The following is a 19,004-nucleotide window of genomic DNA, read 5'->3' as shown; positions in this document are numbered from 1 at the left end:
TATCACAGAGTGATATCGAATGGAAGTATGGTCTCAGCAAGCTAATACGTAAGATGCAAAAGTAAGTAAATAAGTTTTCACACATTTCCACAAGATTTCTCTCTCTTGAAGATTATTTTAAATTAAATAAAAATCATGATTTTGTCGTTTCTAATTATACGGCGATAATTGAACTCCTTAATTTCTAACATCACGTAACTCTTTGATTAGAGAGAGGGCTTTTCTAGAAAATTTAAAATGTGCGTGATTTTTTATGCACTTTTACCGTGAATTTGAAAATCTTTATTGTAATTTTATCGCATCGATTTTATTTTTTTTCAAGAACGAGAACTGCGCCAATCCCGTTAAATCTCATTACTACATGGATCGAGTATTTGAAGAGTGTCTGTATGAGAAAACGAATTGCAAAGCAAAAGATTGGCAGGTCCCATGGATACATGGAACCCAATATGCATCAAAATGACTTTCCGAAATATCCATTTTCTGTTGTACGTAGGATACCAGATGTACTTATGGAAGACGTATCGATGCAATTCATAATTATTTAGCCGTTTAAAATTTTTATTTCTATTTCTGCTTTATTATTTATATATTTTAAACATATTTTAATTTACTAATATTATATTGTATTTACGGTTATCATTACGATTTATCATTATACATTCTAAAGTTTTAGAAAATTACCAGTTATCTTTAAAGATGTGCAATTTATTAAATAATTTCCGGGATATTTGTATCTGTTCTTTCCGTCTTTTTAGAATAATAGAGTACTTCCATTACCACGAACGAAGGACAGCGTCAATTTTTCATTACTTCAATCGAGTCCGGCCAACAGTCAAAGTTCCTTGAATAATATTCCGAGGATAGACAACGTCGTCGACTGGGATACAGTTCGTCGAAAGTATTGCATGCAGTTTTGCGGCAAAATCGAGAAATCGTCCGATGGAGTAGCAAAGCTTGCAGTAAAATCTATGTAACATACATGTGCAATAGGCGTCGTTTTTTTATTACGCTCCTATTTTATATCGTAATACATATATTTGTGTAATAGGTATCATACAAGTAAAATACTTTCTATACCCTTTTGTACGTTTCTCTGCGATATTGCTATATAATTGTAATAAAATATATATGGTATATGTGTCACAAGTAAAAATGCAAAGTTACATTATCTTTATACTATCTCCACCATCTTCGTTTTATATCACGCCTTTTCCAAATGGCGGTTCCGAGTTGGTTTCCAGATAAAAAATGCCCCGAGTGTCAGTATTGATAAATTCACCCATCAGAGTGGAATTATTGCTGCATTTACCAAATTGGAAATCTATCCAACTGGCGCATTGTAGAGCGGGAAAGCCGTCAGCATGCACGATAGACTCGGCGAAAAATTGGTGCGATCTACCATGACTACAGTATTCTAAAGATACAAATTTTAGATTAGTTCTGTCGCATATTATAAAATTTAAATATAAGCTGCAAATATGTTGACGATATCGTACGGGATGAAAGTACTGGACATCCGGGTTGTCTGAATGTTCCGCCGTTCGGATAAAAATCTACGTGGCCGATGGGTCTGAGGATGCCCAAACTACCGGCACAAGTGTGTATAATATCCACGAAATTGGCGTCTGTAGAATCCAGCCGCTCTTTCGCATCTTTCAGATAAGGTGTCTCGAACGCTGGTCCAGCCGGATCAAGTCCGGTAATTCGACCGAGTTTCCCCGACAGATAATTACCAGCGTATCCGGCTACGTGGGCGCCTAAACTATGCCCCAGTATATGGATATCATCGTAGGAAACTTGAACCTCCGATATGAGAAATTCTATAAATGCAGCCACGTATTCTCCTACCTGCAAGCACACAAATTTTATGTATATATATATGTGTGTGTGTGTGTGTGTTTTCTTGTAAAAAAAAATATATATATATTAAAATGAATCGAGTTGAAGGAATTTTGAGAATTTTGCGATATCAATTTTTATTTTAATATACTCATTATGAATTAATCTAAATTTAAAAAAAATTATCTCTATTGCGGCACGATTTGCGTGATTTATTCTGTATTTTGATATACATTTTGCGATTATGTATGTAACATTTTTAAAACCATAATTTCGAAAATTAGAGCTTCTTTTTGCTGATGTATAATTTTTTTTTAGAATATGCAAATTTATCGTTCACCTGGCGAATAAGTCTGACAGATGTTAGATATTCTTTGGTTGAACCGGCGGACCAATTCACGCAGATTATGTTGTAATCTCCAACGCTAAGATAATTTCGTCGAATGTTATGTAGCCAGAAAGTGTTTCCGTTATCCATCCATCCGTGAATGATAATCTTGGTTGGCCATGTAAAATTAAACGGCGAATCTTTCAATTGTGCATTATCACTCACTCGTAGAGAAACAGATTGTTCTTTATTATCCTTAGTATACAGCTCATAATTCACATCTTCCGTTTTCAGATCCGAATCAATGATATTGCCAATCGCTGCGTGATCATTTGAAATGACTGATGTCGGGTTCAAAAAAATCTCCAGGAGACCTTCCTCTGGATGGAAATCTTGAAAGTTTTGAATCGATGGCCGATGACTTGGTAAATCAGCTGTATTAATAGGTACATCTAAAAACACCAATGAAAAATAATGAAAATGTGGACTCTCACCTCTATTTGTATCTGAATCATTGTATTTTTGATTACAAAATTGAAGCCAAATATAAAAAAAAATTAAATTACTTAAGAGCAAAGATATGAAGAACATTGCAATAAGAAACATCGCATTATATTTTGACATTATTGCGTTGCGAAGTTTTTCTTATATACCTCGATGTTACATCAGCGGAAACCTTTTTATATCACTCGATCTATTATATCTTATTACTAACGTCGAACAAGAAATACATAACGAGGATTGCTCCACGAACTTCCGGCGTTTGTTTATCCAACTTAAGTATATGAAAACAGTATAGAGATTGATATATAAATAGTTTCATGTACTATCTTACATTTCAGGATCAGTTAAATATAATTGCATTTTTGAAAAAATACTTTATTAATAATAAAAAATACAAAGTACAAAAGAATTGCCGTATTGTATCAAATTTTAACACTAACTTATCATATATTTTAACACTAACAATCAATTTTCTTTAATGACATAAAACTCTTATCCTACTCCATACATCATATTGAAATCTTTTTAATAATATATGCGTAACGTCGAGTTTATCTTTTTTTAAATTTTCTTTGTTTTGTAGAAAGTAATATTTAATATAAAGTCAATATTTAGATAATTTTGCTTAATAAGCAGATATTACATCAACATAAAAATACTTTTCTTTCAAAATTTATATTTGTCTCTAGAGAAAATTAATTATATATTTTTCTTTTGGCATAGAAAACATGTAGATAATATAAGATTATCACAAAATTATAAACTTAAAAGATAGAAAACTAACATTTAATCTTTGGGAATATAGATGGTATTAAGAATTCTATAATGTTGAAATTAATTTGATGCTTTGCTCTTTTGAAGATACACAACTTCCTTGCCAAATCTTGAAAATGTAACAATATTCAATCCTAATACAGCAGCTTCTTCACGTACGATTTGAAGCTCTTCTTCTGTAAGACCTTCAGGAATAGAACGTCTTACATCATTACCATTAATAACGGTTTCACATATATCACGTATGACTTTTCGGAATTCGTTAACTTTTATTTCTTTATTTCCAGACTTGAAGCAATTTTCCCATAAGCGTTTTTCAGTTTCCAGATATTGGCGCTGTTTCACATTCGTCTGTTTGTAAAAAAGATATTATAATATATCTTATTTTAATATATTAGAAAAAATATATATATTTTTTTAATCTTCAACTCACTAGTTTAATTACTTTTCTAATATCTTCATTTTGTGGCTCCAATGTATAAGCTTTTTGCAATACCTTCATCGCTTCAGCATACTCTCCAAGATTACACAAAGCTTTACCAAAACTAGAAGAAAAAATTATTTTAATTATGCTATTAATTTATAAGTATTGTATTAATTAATATTGGCCTACTTGTAATAAGTTTTAGCTGTTGGTACCGGCACTCGCCTACAGGCTATGCAGGCACTACGTGGTAACTCTATTTTATTATAACATATCGCAAGATTAGTATAAGCCTTTGAAAGCAATTCATTCATTTCTTTCTCTTCCAAACTATCTTTTAATTGCACATTTTCTAAGCAATCAATTATTTTTTTATACCTATAAAAAAATATATTAGAGATATAATCATATGTTATAATCGCACAAAAATCTCATAATATAATATTTACTCTCGTATTGCCCGTTTGGTATTATATTTTTTATAACTATCCTTAGCAGCCACAAGCATATGTAACACAGGCTCTACCACATGCTTAAATGAGTGCTTTTCTTCTATTTTAAGATTTTGATAAGTATCGGCAGAACCGTCGTCAAGGTAATCAATTAAATGAACAACAAATACTACTTCCTCGTTGGGAGGGATACGTGGCGGACAGCCAATATCTTTATAAGCAAGATCGGGATGTATCAGAAATACTGCTATTTCATGCTTCCGCATAGTACATATGCCAATCTCTAAACCAGGTATAATATACCCTTGTCCTAAACGCAGCGTCCTTGGTTTTCCAGAAGAATAAGTTGAATCGAAAGGTTCATCTCTGTCTTCAAAATATCCGATATAATGAATGGTAACTTGAGCATTAGAAGGAACAACCTCTCCAATACCCTTTTGCTTAACAAATTTCATGACCTAATATGAGATAATTTCATAATTAAAATTGTTTGCAATTTTAAGTAGAACAAGCAAAAGGTTACTTCATCAATTGCTTTGATTTTCACATATCAGTGAAATGTAATCTTCTTGTAAGTTTTATCCAGTTTTATCTAGGTCACTATTCTATACACGGTTACCAATGGCTGTAGGTTCTGGCGGTAAGTGTCAATGCACATGTTTCTTGATATGTTAAGATACGTGCGAAACAACATTTATAGAAGCTACAGCTATTGATAGCTGTGTATAGAATAGTGGCCTTAAGATTATAGATGTATTAATCTCAATACATTAAAAAAATATTATATCTATTATATCCTTTTTATGAAAAAAACATAATTTGTAAATAATATAAAATATGATTTACTTTTTGATTTGTGGCTAAACTTGTCATCTTTGCTTTTAACTTCGCAAAACTCATACCATAAAGGGATACAGATCCTTTCTCATCATCCCTAACATCTTCATCGTCAAAACCATTCATGTTTAACATATTTAGCATTTCCTCATTGCTGAATTGTACAAATGGAGAATATGAGAACTCTTCGTCGTCATCATCGTGATACTCGTCTCCAATTTCAAAAGTAACTCCATCTTCGCCTATCAAATCTCTAAAAAAATGATATAATCCAAATAAATATAATAAGAGTGTGATCTTGTATATGAGATTATAAATTGATCAGTTTTAACGTACTCGAGTCTGAATCCATTTATTGCAGGATCTATTATGTGTTTTGCCATTTTAATAATGTTCAAAAAATCTCGTTCCTTTTACTCAATATTATCCTTACCGGACTCTTACAGTCTCACCATAATCAAAGCTCAACGCTGGCAAGAACATCACGGTGCAGACGTATATCAACCTCTCGTTCTCACAATTCGTGTACATTTAATACAATGCGCATGCGCTGGCATATGTAGAGACTAATATAAAAAGCTATGTTTAGTACTGCTCAAAATGTTTATTTTTATTCTTTGGTACAAAATAATTAGAATCTTTCATAAAAATACAAAACATAAAATAAAGAAAATAAACTATATAACGAAAATATATATCTTTCTCTTCCGCTTTCTTCTTGACCCAATCCCGATGCCCTGTACTATCAATCTCACGAGCCTTGCGAGATATTATCACCCAATCACAGGCCCGCTCTCAGGATCTTACCACGCGCTCTAACATCGATATCGACGTATCGACTCTTGTGGAGATTCTCGATTCATTCTATGAGTATCGATCTATCGCGACTCGCGACATGTATCAGTATTAGAACAGTGATAAAACTCTCGAAAGTAACATTCGCTCTCGGCTCATTGTCAGATCAAATGAAAACTCTATCGGTTCGTTCCTCAACTCAATCCCCAACGGGCAGAAAATCAGCCTCATCAGACGTACTTAAAGTAAATTATTTGCGAGTGAAAGACATGCTTTATTTCTCAAGAACGGGACAAGTACGCTGGTCTCAGTTCGAACATTAATGCGGCGTCTATAATAGAGACTTTAAGCCCTAAGCCTTAAAAAATTGACCAATCACAGTCGAGTATGAGAAGAATATTCGACTGTGATTGGTCAATTTCTTAAGACTTAGGGTTTAAAATCTCTATTGTAGACGCCGCATAATGGTCCTTATCACATTGAGCTCTCGCGAACAGCTGTTACTACTAGCCAAAAATTTTTTTGTTTTCTCTTCTTTAATTATATTGACAGTTGGAATTACAAAATGTATCTTTACGTTTACAATATAAAATTTACAAATCTTATTGATAATAATGAAAGTATAAAGACCTGTGTATGCCAATGCCTTAGAATTATCCATGTCCGAGAGTAAACGTAGACTGACATTTTTTTATGAATTTAGCATTTTTCCCTCATCTTTCAGGACGCAGCAATTACGCATGCCCACGGCAAAAGTTTTGTAGTCCACATGCTGAGATGCAAAATGTACGGGCATGTGCATAAATATTTTAAATATCGATGTTCACCGTGTCTTTTTACGCGTAATTCGGAGAATCGAATTCGTAGCCCTCCTACATATAGCATCGCTAAATAGTCTATAAATATTTAAATGGGTGCAACGGTCTCCAATTTTCCCGACGTTTATTACTAATTTATCTTCCCACGTCTTTTCTCACTGGACTTACTTTTTTTCAACAATTTGAATTTTCTGAAACTTAACTAACGCGTCTCTGCTACTGTTGAACAAGCTTTAAAAATACAAAAAATTAATATCGAGATCGCAAACTTTTACAAGCGTTACATTTTAACGATACATACAGCTTATATCAACGAAAAGTGGCAATATGAGAAATGTGTTAACTGACAATAATAAGATCATTGTAAGAATTAACAAAGTAGGATAAATACATGTGCAGAAGAAAATGTGTCGTGCATTTAACATATTTTAATGAAAGATAAAGAGACAATTTTATATATATATAAACATATGTCTGCATCAAGAGACAAATCGTTCATGTAAGCGTGCGAAAGATATAATACAATATTTATTAACAGTTTATTGTTTGAACTGGTGCGATTGATGTGTTATAAATGTGTTATAAAAAATAATAACTTCAATAACAATTTCAAAATGTAAACTGCTATATTAAATATATCTATGTGGGCTACGCGTACAATTTATTACTCTAGCATGTATATATATATATATATATATATATATATATATATTTATATACAGGTATAATGTTATTAATTTGAAATATTTTGAACGTAAGTCTCTCTATAATTTATCGAAATTTTAAATCAAGTGGCTTGAATGATATATGAAGCAGTTTTGATAAAATTTAAAATATTCTTAATGCGAATATGATTATTTATTACAATTGATTATACATATGAGAATATTTCTTTTGACGAAGACGAATTAATCAGTTTGATGCATTAATTAAACGCTGTTTGACGGTGTATTCTTATTGCTTTATAGAAAAAGATTCTATCGGAGATTGTTCAAGTCAATGTCCAAGTATCATCGATTAGCGAGAAGTACGGATATATAACCAGCTGATGTCCTGATTAACTGAAAGCAAAATGTACATAAAAGAGACTTATTGTTAGTGATAGAAATAAATGATATATTTTTTTTTTATATTGTCTAATTTAATATTATACAGAAAATTATATAAATAGTTAAGTAAGGATAACAGGCTATCTTACGCTACAAAACAAGGATAATGTCATCGGAAATATTTTCCGCAGTAATATAGAGAGGCCTTTCGATGCAAATCATCATCAACGTCAGGCTTCTGGCCTCATTCGGTTTCATACCATGCGTAATCATATGCCTTCACATACATATTTTATTGTTATCTAGATAAGTATATATTAAAATCTCTCTTATATACGCAAAGATAAAATTCACGCTATCATTATTATGCGTTAATGTAATCGCTGATGTAAAACGTCATAGTGTAATAGACTAAAATGGAGAAAAAAATTATAAAAGCTCCCTTTTCAAAAATTATATCGAGCGATGCTTGCAACATTTAGAAAGAAGATTTCATATATCTGACCGGATATATATATTTGCTTCTAAATGAAGATGTAGATGGGATTTACATGTAGGTTCTACAGATGTATGAAATCTTTTTTCTAAACGAGAAAATGATGTTACAAGCATCGCTTTTTATAATTTTTGAAAAGGGAGCTTTTATAAATTTTTTCTATGAAGTAGCAAGAGCAAAAGAACAATCTAAAAATCTAAATGAAGTGAAAAAGAGAATCATATTATTCAGATTGGTGTGTAAGTAGCAAGCTTTGTTACAGAATTTATTATGTGAGTCGTTGTAAAATAGAGAAAGAATTATTTGCATTTTTTATTTAATTTAATTAGCATAAAATTATAATACAGCGTGGTGTTATTAACATTGTTCTATCACAAAAATTATTGATATAAATAATTTATTATTAAATTTTAATTTGTTTGATTGTACTACAATTTTTTGACACTGTGTAATATACGCGAATACAAATGGCGCGGGCGGATAAGTGACAGTGAGAATTGCGGCGTAACCGATAAGGCCAGGTATCAGCTGACGCTGACAATTCACGGCGAGACGATAGGGGCCACGTAAGACGGCGCCTTATTACACATAATTTGTAAAAGCGCATATACATATAAGTGATATACGATATACACGATAGATGAACGCGCGATTCGATAACGCGCAGTCTTATCGGGATATCAGATCATCGGATAGCACCAGCTGAAAGAAAACGCTGTCGGTTCTGTTGTCACGTGGAATTAAACGCTGGCATCCGAACACTCATATCAGTTAGATGACGGCGCGGCGCCGTGGGGTGACAGGTCATGGGGGCCTGTCTCGGCCACTGCTTAGCGAGAATCACAGACTCCGTATCGTACAGGTTAGATAGAATTGGATCAGAAATATGATTACCAGAATGTGTGCTGATAGAAAAAAATTTTATTCAATATATCGAGAAAAGATTTTTATATTTTGATTTTTAAATATGCTCTCTGTTAAATAAAAGATGCGTCTTGATGACTCGATATTATAGTTGCATGACTTCATAGTTGGGTTAGTACGCAACTCCCAATAAAGTTATGTACTGTGAATGAATGAAAAGTTATGGGAGATATATATCTCTCTCGAGTACTTTAATTTAGTAGTTGAATCTTCTTCATCGCTTATTTGTCGCAGATATTATTGAGGGGTATATCTATCAAATCAATGTATTTTGTTCATTTATCGTTTTCTTGTGCTTTGTTATATGTTACAGATTCTATCGAAGGCATACCAGAATGCCTTGTCAAGAAGAAGAACAAGCTGAGGTATATATTAAAATTTCCTTTCACAAACTATGCTTTTATTTGCATGAATAATTTTGGTATTATCATTTATGCTTAGTTCATGGATGCTGAAGAACATGAAGACCAAACTAAAAGATCAAAAAGGTATAAAAATCGATTATTAAATTCTAATTTTAATTAAAAATTGATGATATTAATATTACATTTATTTGTCATGCTTACTGGATATAGTCTGTTATCATTTCTCTCTTTAAAAAGATTCAAGGTAAAGGCATATATTTTATATTTCACTTAGTATATAAAAATAAAAATATTACAGAATATATGGGGGCTATTTCAGTTACATAAACTGGCAATATTGCACAATAAATATGACAAGAATCAGCAAATAAATACCATTTTATAAATATTTTTCAAATTCTGTACTTTCTTTTAAAATTCACGGAATAATTTTGGAGAAATATATTTATTACATTTATTTTGCAATAAATATTTTAATTTACACAATAAAATATTTGAATTATAGAAAAAGCATGGGGTTCCAGTGACTTTAGAATTATTGGAAGATGGAGGATGGTCACGAAGTGGTAATAAGTATGCCAGATTGACTTCTAGAAATGATGTTTCTACAAGGTACATTATATTATTCCTTAATTCTAATAATGCGCGCATGCGTTTATAAAATTAAGTTTCATTATATCTAAAGAATTATATAATTATGTTTAGCTCTGGGTTGGATACATCACTTCAAGTTCTCGATGCAAGGACATTAATAAAACAGCAGACTTATGTTTCTTCTACTCCAGGATCATCGCTTGATCTTGAGTGGGAACATGAAGGTAACCATATCATATCATTACATCTCTCATTTTTCTAATTAAGTTCTCACAAGAAATAAACAAACTGTACTTCTGTAGGAATGCCTCTACCAATATTGAATAATAGGAAAGAAAATACAGAGAATTCTTTAACACAGACATCAGTTAATAATAGTCAACCATCTAGTTTGACATCATCTCCTTGGTCCAGAGTTTCAAGCCCAAATAGTTTAGAGTGGGATCCAGTGGAACCAGATATGGTATGTGTCGATATAGAGACTGAACAGCTTCTAACTGAGATAGAAAAATTAAGAGATAGAGCTCTAAAAGAAACAGGCGAGTGGACTAACATTAATACTAGCTGATAAACGATTTAATTGTAATCAACGGAATTATTTGTATTTTTGTATTATAAAAATTTATTATACAGATAAAATATGCCATATACTTTCAAAAGATACAAAAAGATATTATTTCGATATTACTATTCTTGAAACAATATAACTGCATTTATATTGTTTCAAAAATATGTACTTTTTGTACAACTTAGGATATATGATAATCACAAAAAATGACGAGAGAGAGAGAGAATATCTATGTTGTGCATAGCGTGTTTTATAATAATCTGTAATATGAAAAAAAAATTATCAAGCTATCAAATTAAGAAAACATTCTCGCAGTGTATGCATATATACGATATTTGTACACATAAAATATATATTTCTTGTTTTCAATTTTAGATAAAATATTTGCTTGCTTAAGAGTGGAATTGAACTTTATCATAAACTTTAGATACATTAACGTTTTTATTTTTGCTATTACTTTACACATAGCTTCCATATGACAATAAATTATTTACAAACAGAACGTGCCACAATATTCTTTAAATTCTTTTGATATATCTGTGCACTCACGATGATTTATTTCGATATGAGATAATATATATGCAAATAATAAGTTGCTTAAATTACATGCAAATATATATACAAAAGATTCTATTACAGCATATTTTCTATGTGATTTTCAAGTTATCGTAAAATGCTATTGAATCAATTTAAAAGATACATACAGTTTAAAATATATACACTTCAACAGATCAAATAACTAAAAATATAGCAAATGTACAAAAAAATTATATTTTATTGTAATGGAGAGAGCACACGTAAAACTATCTGAAATAGTTAAACGATGAATGTAGAATGCCTTAATATAGATAATAAAGAAGTTGTAAAATTTCTGCTATAGTTTATGACTCTATGTTACTCTTATATATTTCATTTAATATAATTTTAATACATTTATATATATATATATATATATATATATATATATATATATATATATATATATATATATATATAAAATGTGACTCACACAAGTTTAAGTACTTCTTTTCTTCTTTTCAAATATTTGGGTGCTAGAAATAAATATTCTTAAAAAAATGTCATATCAACATAAAGTGTAAAAAGATGTTATAGTTCAATGAATATAAAAGTGGGTGCAGAATTGAGAAATATTACTATACATGGATTGTAATGAATGTTAAGAAGTAATATGTTTATATATGCTTTAATAAATAGTTACTTTATTATATTTCTATGTACATACCAAAAAATCCATTTAAACAATATCCTGCTCTAAATCCTTTTCTTCTAACAGATTATATTAAATTTTATTACAGTGTGACTATACATATATGAAAAGTGTACGAAAGCTATAGAATTACACATATATCTCTGTATAGCTTATATGTTTATTACAAAATATTATCATATTAGGCTAAATTGCACAATATAATTTACCGATGAAACTAATATACTGATTTTAATTATCTGAATATATTTGATTTATATATGTAGACAGTACAGAAAAATATTTAAAGATAATAATATTATTACATAATTAATAAAGAATGTGTATTATCAATGACAACTAAAATATAGTATTAAAATCTCGAATTAGTTGCCATTTAATATACTAAAATATAATATCTATGTTGTTATTCATATGCGATTCATATTTCAATATTACGATTGACAAAAGCGACTAGTAATATATTATGTTAACAATAATTGAAAGAATTTATAAAATAAATATAAGTATAGTTCTATAAGAACAAAAAATATATAGATTTATAATATATTAATGCATACTTTCGTCGTGTATTATATATGTTTTTATGAAAATCAGACAATTTGTGTTATATATGAATCTGATTGTTTTTTTTTGTCTTATTAACGATATCCATAAAACATGTATAAAATTTACTTTATTTCCCAGACATATTTTTGTCTTTCAAAAAAGAATAAGTTAAACAAGAAATAATCGTCGTAAAATCAATAGAATAATAGCGGATACTAATGAAGCGATAAGAATACTCCAAAATAAATCGTTTGAAGAGGACATTGTCTCTATGCGATTTAGAATAATATCAGGTTGACGATCTGCATTTTCCGCCGAAATCGTTTCCACGTTACGGTGTCGTATTTCGCTCTCGGGTGAACTTCCCGTATTATCCGCGAAAGATAAATCTGATGTAGGTGAATCATCGGCCTATAATAGTGTTTTTTACAAATATCTATTTAAGTTTTCGCTTTAAAATGCGATAAAGTTTACGAGTTTCTTAATTATACAATAATTATAAATATATATAATTAAAGATAGATCTAGAAAACATTTTCATATTTAAAATGATGTAATTATTTACCTTTAGGGCAATTGTATTCAGCATAGTTTGCTCTTCCTCAGTGATAGGTTTTTTAACTGAGTTCTTGGACAACAAGTTTACAACTTTTCCACATGTATCACATTGCCAGTTCAATGATCTGAAATGCAACAATCAATCAGATAAGAATATGAATCGTGATGTTATATTTAATCACGGTATCAATACTTTTTGGCAAGTTTTTGCCGTTCCTCAGTACTGTAATCTAATGCGCCAATGGTGCCGCTTCCTGGTGTAGGCATAAAAGCTATCAGAGCCAACAGTGCTGTTCTAATACTCCATGATGGTTGCCACGTTTCAGGATGATGACCAGAAATACTCAGACATATTTTCTTATTTATTTCAAAACGGCCATTGGGCTAAATTGAAAGAACATGTAGTGCTGATACAATATAATTTATATATCATATACAGTTATCACATACAGTATTATATCTACTTACTGTCAACAAAATGATATTTGGTGGTTTCATAGGATACTCTGGTGGTAATAAGATTCTTCCATGATAAACGCCACCCTCAAAGTCTGTGGATGGTGGTCCTTGCACTGTAAAATGCCATTCAAATAGATTCTCCTCAAGAGGAGATGCATAATACTCTTCGGTAGCTTCGTGCAACTCTTGCGCTTCTCTCATTAATCTTTTTACCGCTGAAACATAACAATATACAATGGCTTTTATATATAATACTTTTATACTATATATAATGCTTTTATATATAATATTAAGATGCTGTTTGCATTAATCTGCATTATTTTATACTACGGACATATGTATAAAATGTCTAATGTCAATATGCGAAAGAACAATAAGACATTTATAAGACATTTGGTATTGTACAACATTGGGTATTGTAAACTAATAATCAGACTATGAATGTGTAACAGTTTATTGGAAATACATTAAAAAGTTGCATAAGCAATATTGTTGACGAGTCAAAATAATAAAATATACCGGCGCAATTAGCATATTTCGATACGTTGACTCACCCGGACTCTTGGCGTTATATTTTCCCTCGAATGACATTTGGCATACAGTGGCTTTTCCTTCGTTCTCTCGATATCCTTTCCGTCCGCTTCGTCGACGCGCAGGTTAAAAATCGAAATAGGGAAAATACGCCAGGAACGACACGTCTCTCTAGACGCTGCTGATCCACGGACGCGCGCACGGCCTGATAACGTGCGTCCTCGTTTACATATTTATCAGTGTCGCCGAGTATCCGCGAAATGATTTTCGGCGTCGCGGCTCGACGATAAACCTGCGTAGAGTGATCCGTCGCGTCGCGAAATGTGACGTTACGTTAACTCGACGCGCTCGCGTTGCCCCGCGAACCCCACAAACCCGGTGCGTCGCGAACGAAGAGATCGAAGAGATCGTCGATAAACTTTAACAAATTCCTCGGCTAACCGACTCTCCGTCTCATGCTGACAAAATGTCATGTAATGCCTCATCAATTTTATTTATCTTTCAGGTTGCAAATGACGCATCGAATTAAATAAATCAATAATAAACAAGATTTATTGTTCTGGAATAATTTATATCGATTTGAAAAAATTGGTATATCTATATAATTAAAATTTATATAAGCTTGTTCTTGCAAATACGAATAATAAATATATTTCGTAATATCATATAATTATAATATATTTGAGAATATTTCGTAACACTTGTAAAAAAATATTCGACGATAAATGTTTGAAGACAGGAACAACACATATAATATGAGTTTTCGTGGAAATTATAGACTTTATTTTTAGAATATTCTAAATATCATAAAACAACGTAAACATTCACAGATGGGAATAGGGTGTTATTTATAATAGTAATAATAATGTCATTATGTGTTTACCGCGTAATAATTAATCGTTTATGAATATATCGTCTTTCATGACGTATTTATAATTATGTATAAGTATATAAGATTTTTCCTCTTTTATTTATTTATATAATAATTACTCATCGGGTATCCTCTCCACACGACAATGATAATTATAATAGTGAAGACGATATCAATAATGATAAGAATCGTGTAACGTTAACCATAATAATGATAATAATAATAGTACCAATGCGCCTATATACGTGTCATGTATATGTATATATAAACAAATATATATATATATATATGTATATACTCTTATTCTCTTAAGAAGGGGATAGTCACAATGGCGCTAAACAATGTATATGCGATCTCTGTTTTGTCGTTCTCTTCGCGATCAGCGAGAGAGAGAGAGAGAGAGAGAGAGAGAGAGAGAGAGTGTGTGTGTCTCACTTCTATAAAGTAATTTAATCAAAGATCTCTTAGGAGTAAGTCTCGTAATAATAAGTAGATAATAGTAAACGCACGTATATATATTATGTACAATTCTTTTTCTTTATCGTTGAATGCCACTCTTCTTGAATGCCGCGAGTATATCAGAGTATAATAAGCCCGATTACATAGGTCTCGCGTGATACCGATTCGCCCGATGGATGTGCTCCAAAGATACCGCATCTAGGAGTTGCTTCTCTCTTTTTGTCTTTATTGATGATTGTAGTATCGTTAAAATGAGATATGGCGAGTAAAATTAAGAGTACCTTCTCCCGCGTATGAAAAGCTCGCATGTTTTTGAAAAACACAAAGTCAACGGCGACATCTAAATTTCTAAGTTTTTGCGAGAGATTTAGATCGTATCTCGTTTCGTTGAATAAAATCCAGAGAATGATGCTGTAAAAAAAAAAAGAGATTTGACGCTTTAGACTTTGATCAATCTTTTGTCACTTGAAGAGATACCCCTGTCCCGTTCCGTGAGGATATTATTCAATTTTGGTTCTTATCAAGGAATTTTTACTAAAGAATTCCTCCGTCTGTCTTATGAGCATGTAACATGCGGGAAACATAACGTACAGGAAAATATTTAACGAATTATGAATGAAAAAAAAAAAAAAAAAAAAAAAAAAAAAAATCTTTTATCGAGAACTATTTTTTTTTTTTTTGTCATCCTCTAATATTTTCTTCGATAGAGATAATTCGCGCTCATGCTTCTCTTTAAAAGCTGGTCGTTTTATATAATGATCAACTTTCTATGACTATCCGCGATAAATTTAATTACTTTCTTAAATCTTATGTGATCCTTCCACTATATTTTCCGTACTATTTTTTTATTCTCATTGTCAGAGAAAGATACACATCCATCGGGCGACGCTCGCGTGAAAGGAACGAGAGAAACGGAGTCTAGGACTACAAATCTTTTCTTTCTTTTTCTTTTTTCTTTTTTTTGTTTGGAAAAGTAGTTAAAATTGCAATCTGCAATGTATATTTTCTGTCCTTGTGGCCCGTTAATATCCTGGGCGGTTTTCGCGCGTGTCGCACGCGCACAATATTCGAGAATTATTTTATTATGTAAAACGCCAAACACACGATGCTGGCAGAGCGTAAAAAGTAGATCTAATTAAACGACACACTATACAGGTACAATTATTAAATAGGGAAATATGACCACGCCGTGCTTGCAGACTTCGTCGCGAGAAAATATATCGTCAAATGGATGAAAATGAATAAGTATCCGTGAAAGATATTCTGTGAATATTCGACTCGACCCCGATAAACGACCGAAGTTTATTGTAGACGAACAATGTGGAATAATATTGCGAAATAAGGGATCTCTCGATAGAAATAGGACTAGGAATAAATTAACGGCTATGACGTACGTTAATGTGCCTACAAGACCGACCCTTTCGTTCATTTCCTGGGACACGGTTCTCAGTCGTTCATTAAAGAGAGTCATTGAGGTATCATCTATCTCTTTCGCGCATGATTTGCAAAAACAATCGTGCAAATGATATGCAGGCGAACATTGCACTTAACAATTGCCTTAAACAATTGGGCCCACGACGCGTTCGTATGATTCAGGCCCGTTGTACCAATGTCGATTAGCGATTACAAATGCGATGGCAAGAATCAAGACATCATTGCTCTCTATCGATAAAAATTATTATTCTCTTCATCGGTATACGTATTTAATCTAATAACGAAAGAAACGAGTAAGAGAGCCTAAAAATCGCTAATCCAAGGTAGCCAATTCATGTGGTGCAACTGACCCCTCCGTACATACGCTCTCCACGCGCCCTTAAAACTCGATATGTACATACAGTTCAGATCTAGCCGCAGATCGCAAGCCGTCAATAACAAGCAGCCAATGACATTTAACGATAGTTACAAAACAATCGTAACAGTACGATATAATATACTATATAAATATATATATATACATACGCACACAACGAGACATGTGTATGTACACATACATATACACGTATTCTCTCTCACTGCTCTTATATAGCGATTAATGCACGATAATAATCAGTCGTAACAGGTACGTAAAATTGTTTCTCGGTAAACTCGATTTTAGTTGTGTTCGATGCGACTCAAGGAGAGTCTCCGAAAATTCTTTCCTCTCTTCTCGCGATATCGCTGATGAGAGAAGGAAAAGGGAAGAAATGATCTCGGGGAAAAGTATGTAAAGAGAGAGAAGCACATAATTTCTCGGCAATAGCGATAACGTCAACGTCATGTTTAGGCGTGTGTTAAGAAGATATATCAAGATGACGCAGAAATGCAAATTATACAATGGAAAATTATCGGATATTATTAAATTCTTGATAATATCCGGAATACAATTATAAAAATTAATATAAAGTATCGATATACTTGTGTCTTGGAATTTACATAATTTCTGCGATAACGAAAATTATCGTTGCAAGCTCGAATTTGACAAGGTCTTTGCTTACCACACACCTAATTAAACCCAAAAGACAATAGATACATACGTAATGAAAGTATACTATCGCGAGTTCGCGTGTTGAACGCAACGTAGCCACGAAGAATCGCACGCAGCACTTTAATCATTTCGCTTGACTTAAAAAAGGAGAAAAAAAGAAAAAGAGGAATAGCAAAAAATAGTTTGTACGAAAGAGCAAGCTTCCCCTGAAAGAACGTTTTCGAGCAAAATTAAGCGATTATATTACTAATGAATTTTCTATTAATAATGAGATGTCGCTCGAACGGTTTACTTATACATAGACGTGTGTGTCGCGTTTGAAGAAATGAGATTGTACGCGTGCAACAGGCAATATAAGCTCTGGGTATGCATATATACAGAGCCTTTTTATGATATATCTGACAAATTTCATCTTTAAGGAATTTAAAGCCAGTTTTTTTTTCTTGGCAGAAAAACAGCTGATTGGTACTATCGATTTTCATTTTTCATACTTCTTACAAATAGTTTAAAATCTTACTTTTTTAGCCTCGTTAGAATGTAAGATCCATTTAAAATTAAATTACATGATAGATCATATTCCAGTCGCTTATAATTCAAAAACTATTTATACAATATAATATTGTACTTTAACATATAATATTCCTATCAAGAGACAACTGACTCAAACAATAAAATAACTGATTCATACAACAAAATAAGTATAATTTGTTACATGTATTGTATATATTAGCATATATACTTATTTTTCTCGCGTACATATATCAATATAAGGTGATTCGAACGCGTTCTACATACATATGGCAATATTGTGGAGTGTATTTGCATGCTATGAAAGATATGACACGCATATTTGGTATCGACGCTGTATTTCCAAATGAATGAACGGATATCTCCGTGTCCATATGCGTTAATGGAATGATCGCATGCTGCCAGGTCGTTCTGTGCAGGATAAATAATCGAACCGAGAGATTTAAGTGATATAGAGTCATAGTTCCCAATATAAAATAATTCGTTTTAATCGCTATAATTCTACAAGATTCTGCTATACAGAGAAAGCGCGAGAAAAATTCTTTATCATGCTACAATATAACCGAGGAAGACTTTTTCTTCGAAAA

General features: G+C 31.8%; 4 protein-coding genes across 7 annotated transcripts; 1 reads left to right on the top strand and 3 right to left on the bottom strand.

Moving 5' to 3' along the window:
• Window positions 1-620: 620 nt before the first annotated feature.
• LOC138937381 (pancreatic lipase-related protein 2-like) lies at window positions 621-2,810 on the bottom strand. Of its 2 annotated transcripts, XM_070303603.1 has the most exons (5): window positions 2,737-2,810; window positions 2,183-2,622; window positions 1,500-1,851; window positions 1,168-1,417; window positions 621-969 (listed from the first exon to the last, which is right to left on the bottom strand). In XM_070303603.1, exons 1-4 carry the CDS (start codon window positions 2,792-2,794, stop codon window positions 1,200-1,202), a joined length of 1,068 nt encoding a protein of 355 aa, XP_070159704.1. In that variant the 5' UTR covers window positions 2,795-2,810; the 3' UTR covers window positions 621-969; window positions 1,168-1,199. The 2 variants fall into 2 exon arrangements, with proteins under 2 accessions (XP_070159704.1, XP_070159703.1); XM_070303602.1 differs by lacking the exon at window positions 621-969 and having other exon boundaries at window positions 988-1,417.
• A 414-nt stretch (window positions 2,811-3,224) lies between these two features.
• On the bottom strand, window positions 3,225-5,861 carry Shu (shutdown). Of its 2 annotated transcripts, XM_070302685.1 has the most exons (6): window positions 5,498-5,861; window positions 5,171-5,414; window positions 4,322-4,782; window positions 4,062-4,250; window positions 3,882-3,993; window positions 3,225-3,799 (listed from the first exon to the last, which is right to left on the bottom strand). In XM_070302685.1, the coding sequence occupies exons 1-6, from the start codon at window positions 5,542-5,544 to the stop codon at window positions 3,509-3,511; spliced, it is 1,344 nt and encodes a 447-aa protein (XP_070158786.1). In that variant the 5' UTR covers window positions 5,545-5,861; the 3' UTR covers window positions 3,225-3,508. The 2 variants fall into 2 exon arrangements, with proteins under 2 accessions (XP_070158786.1, XP_070158787.1); XM_070302686.1 differs by lacking the exon at window positions 5,498-5,861 and having other exon boundaries at window positions 5,227-5,303.
• Window positions 5,862-8,799: 2,938 nt separating this feature from the next.
• LOC138936994 (uncharacterized) lies at window positions 8,800-11,272 on the top strand. Of its 2 annotated transcripts, XM_070302834.1 has the most exons (8): window positions 8,800-8,885; window positions 8,960-9,181; window positions 9,557-9,608; window positions 9,685-9,731; window positions 9,819-9,852; window positions 10,114-10,220; window positions 10,314-10,426; window positions 10,505-11,272. In XM_070302834.1, exons 2-8 carry the CDS (start codon window positions 9,126-9,128, stop codon window positions 10,768-10,770), a joined length of 675 nt encoding a protein of 224 aa, XP_070158935.1. In that variant the 5' UTR covers window positions 8,800-8,885; window positions 8,960-9,125; the 3' UTR covers window positions 10,771-11,272. The 2 variants fall into 2 exon arrangements, with proteins under 2 accessions (XP_070158935.1, XP_070158934.1); XM_070302833.1 differs by having other exon boundaries at window positions 8,800-9,181.
• Window positions 11,273-12,401: 1,129 nt separating this feature from the next.
• Window positions 12,402-14,526, bottom strand: LOC138937030 (ubiquitin-conjugating enzyme E2 J1). The gene is made up of 5 exons (XM_070302891.1): window positions 14,119-14,526; window positions 13,574-13,779; window positions 13,299-13,489; window positions 13,113-13,230; window positions 12,402-12,958 (listed from the first exon to the last, which is right to left on the bottom strand). Exons 1-5 carry the CDS (start codon window positions 14,153-14,155, stop codon window positions 12,716-12,718), a joined length of 795 nt encoding a protein of 264 aa, XP_070158992.1. The 5' UTR covers window positions 14,156-14,526; the 3' UTR covers window positions 12,402-12,715.
• Between the last annotated feature and the right edge of the window lie 4,478 nt (window positions 14,527-19,004).

Source organism: Polyergus mexicanus, unplaced genomic scaffold (genome assembly GCF_030449975.1).
Source record: "Polyergus mexicanus isolate NDT 795.1 unplaced genomic scaffold, iyPolMexi1.0 SCAF_10, whole genome shotgun sequence".
Classification (NCBI taxonomy): domain Eukaryota; kingdom Metazoa; phylum Arthropoda; class Insecta; order Hymenoptera; family Formicidae; genus Polyergus; species Polyergus mexicanus.
Note: the sequence above shows the minus strand (reverse complement) of the source record. Positions and strands in the feature narration are given on the sequence as shown.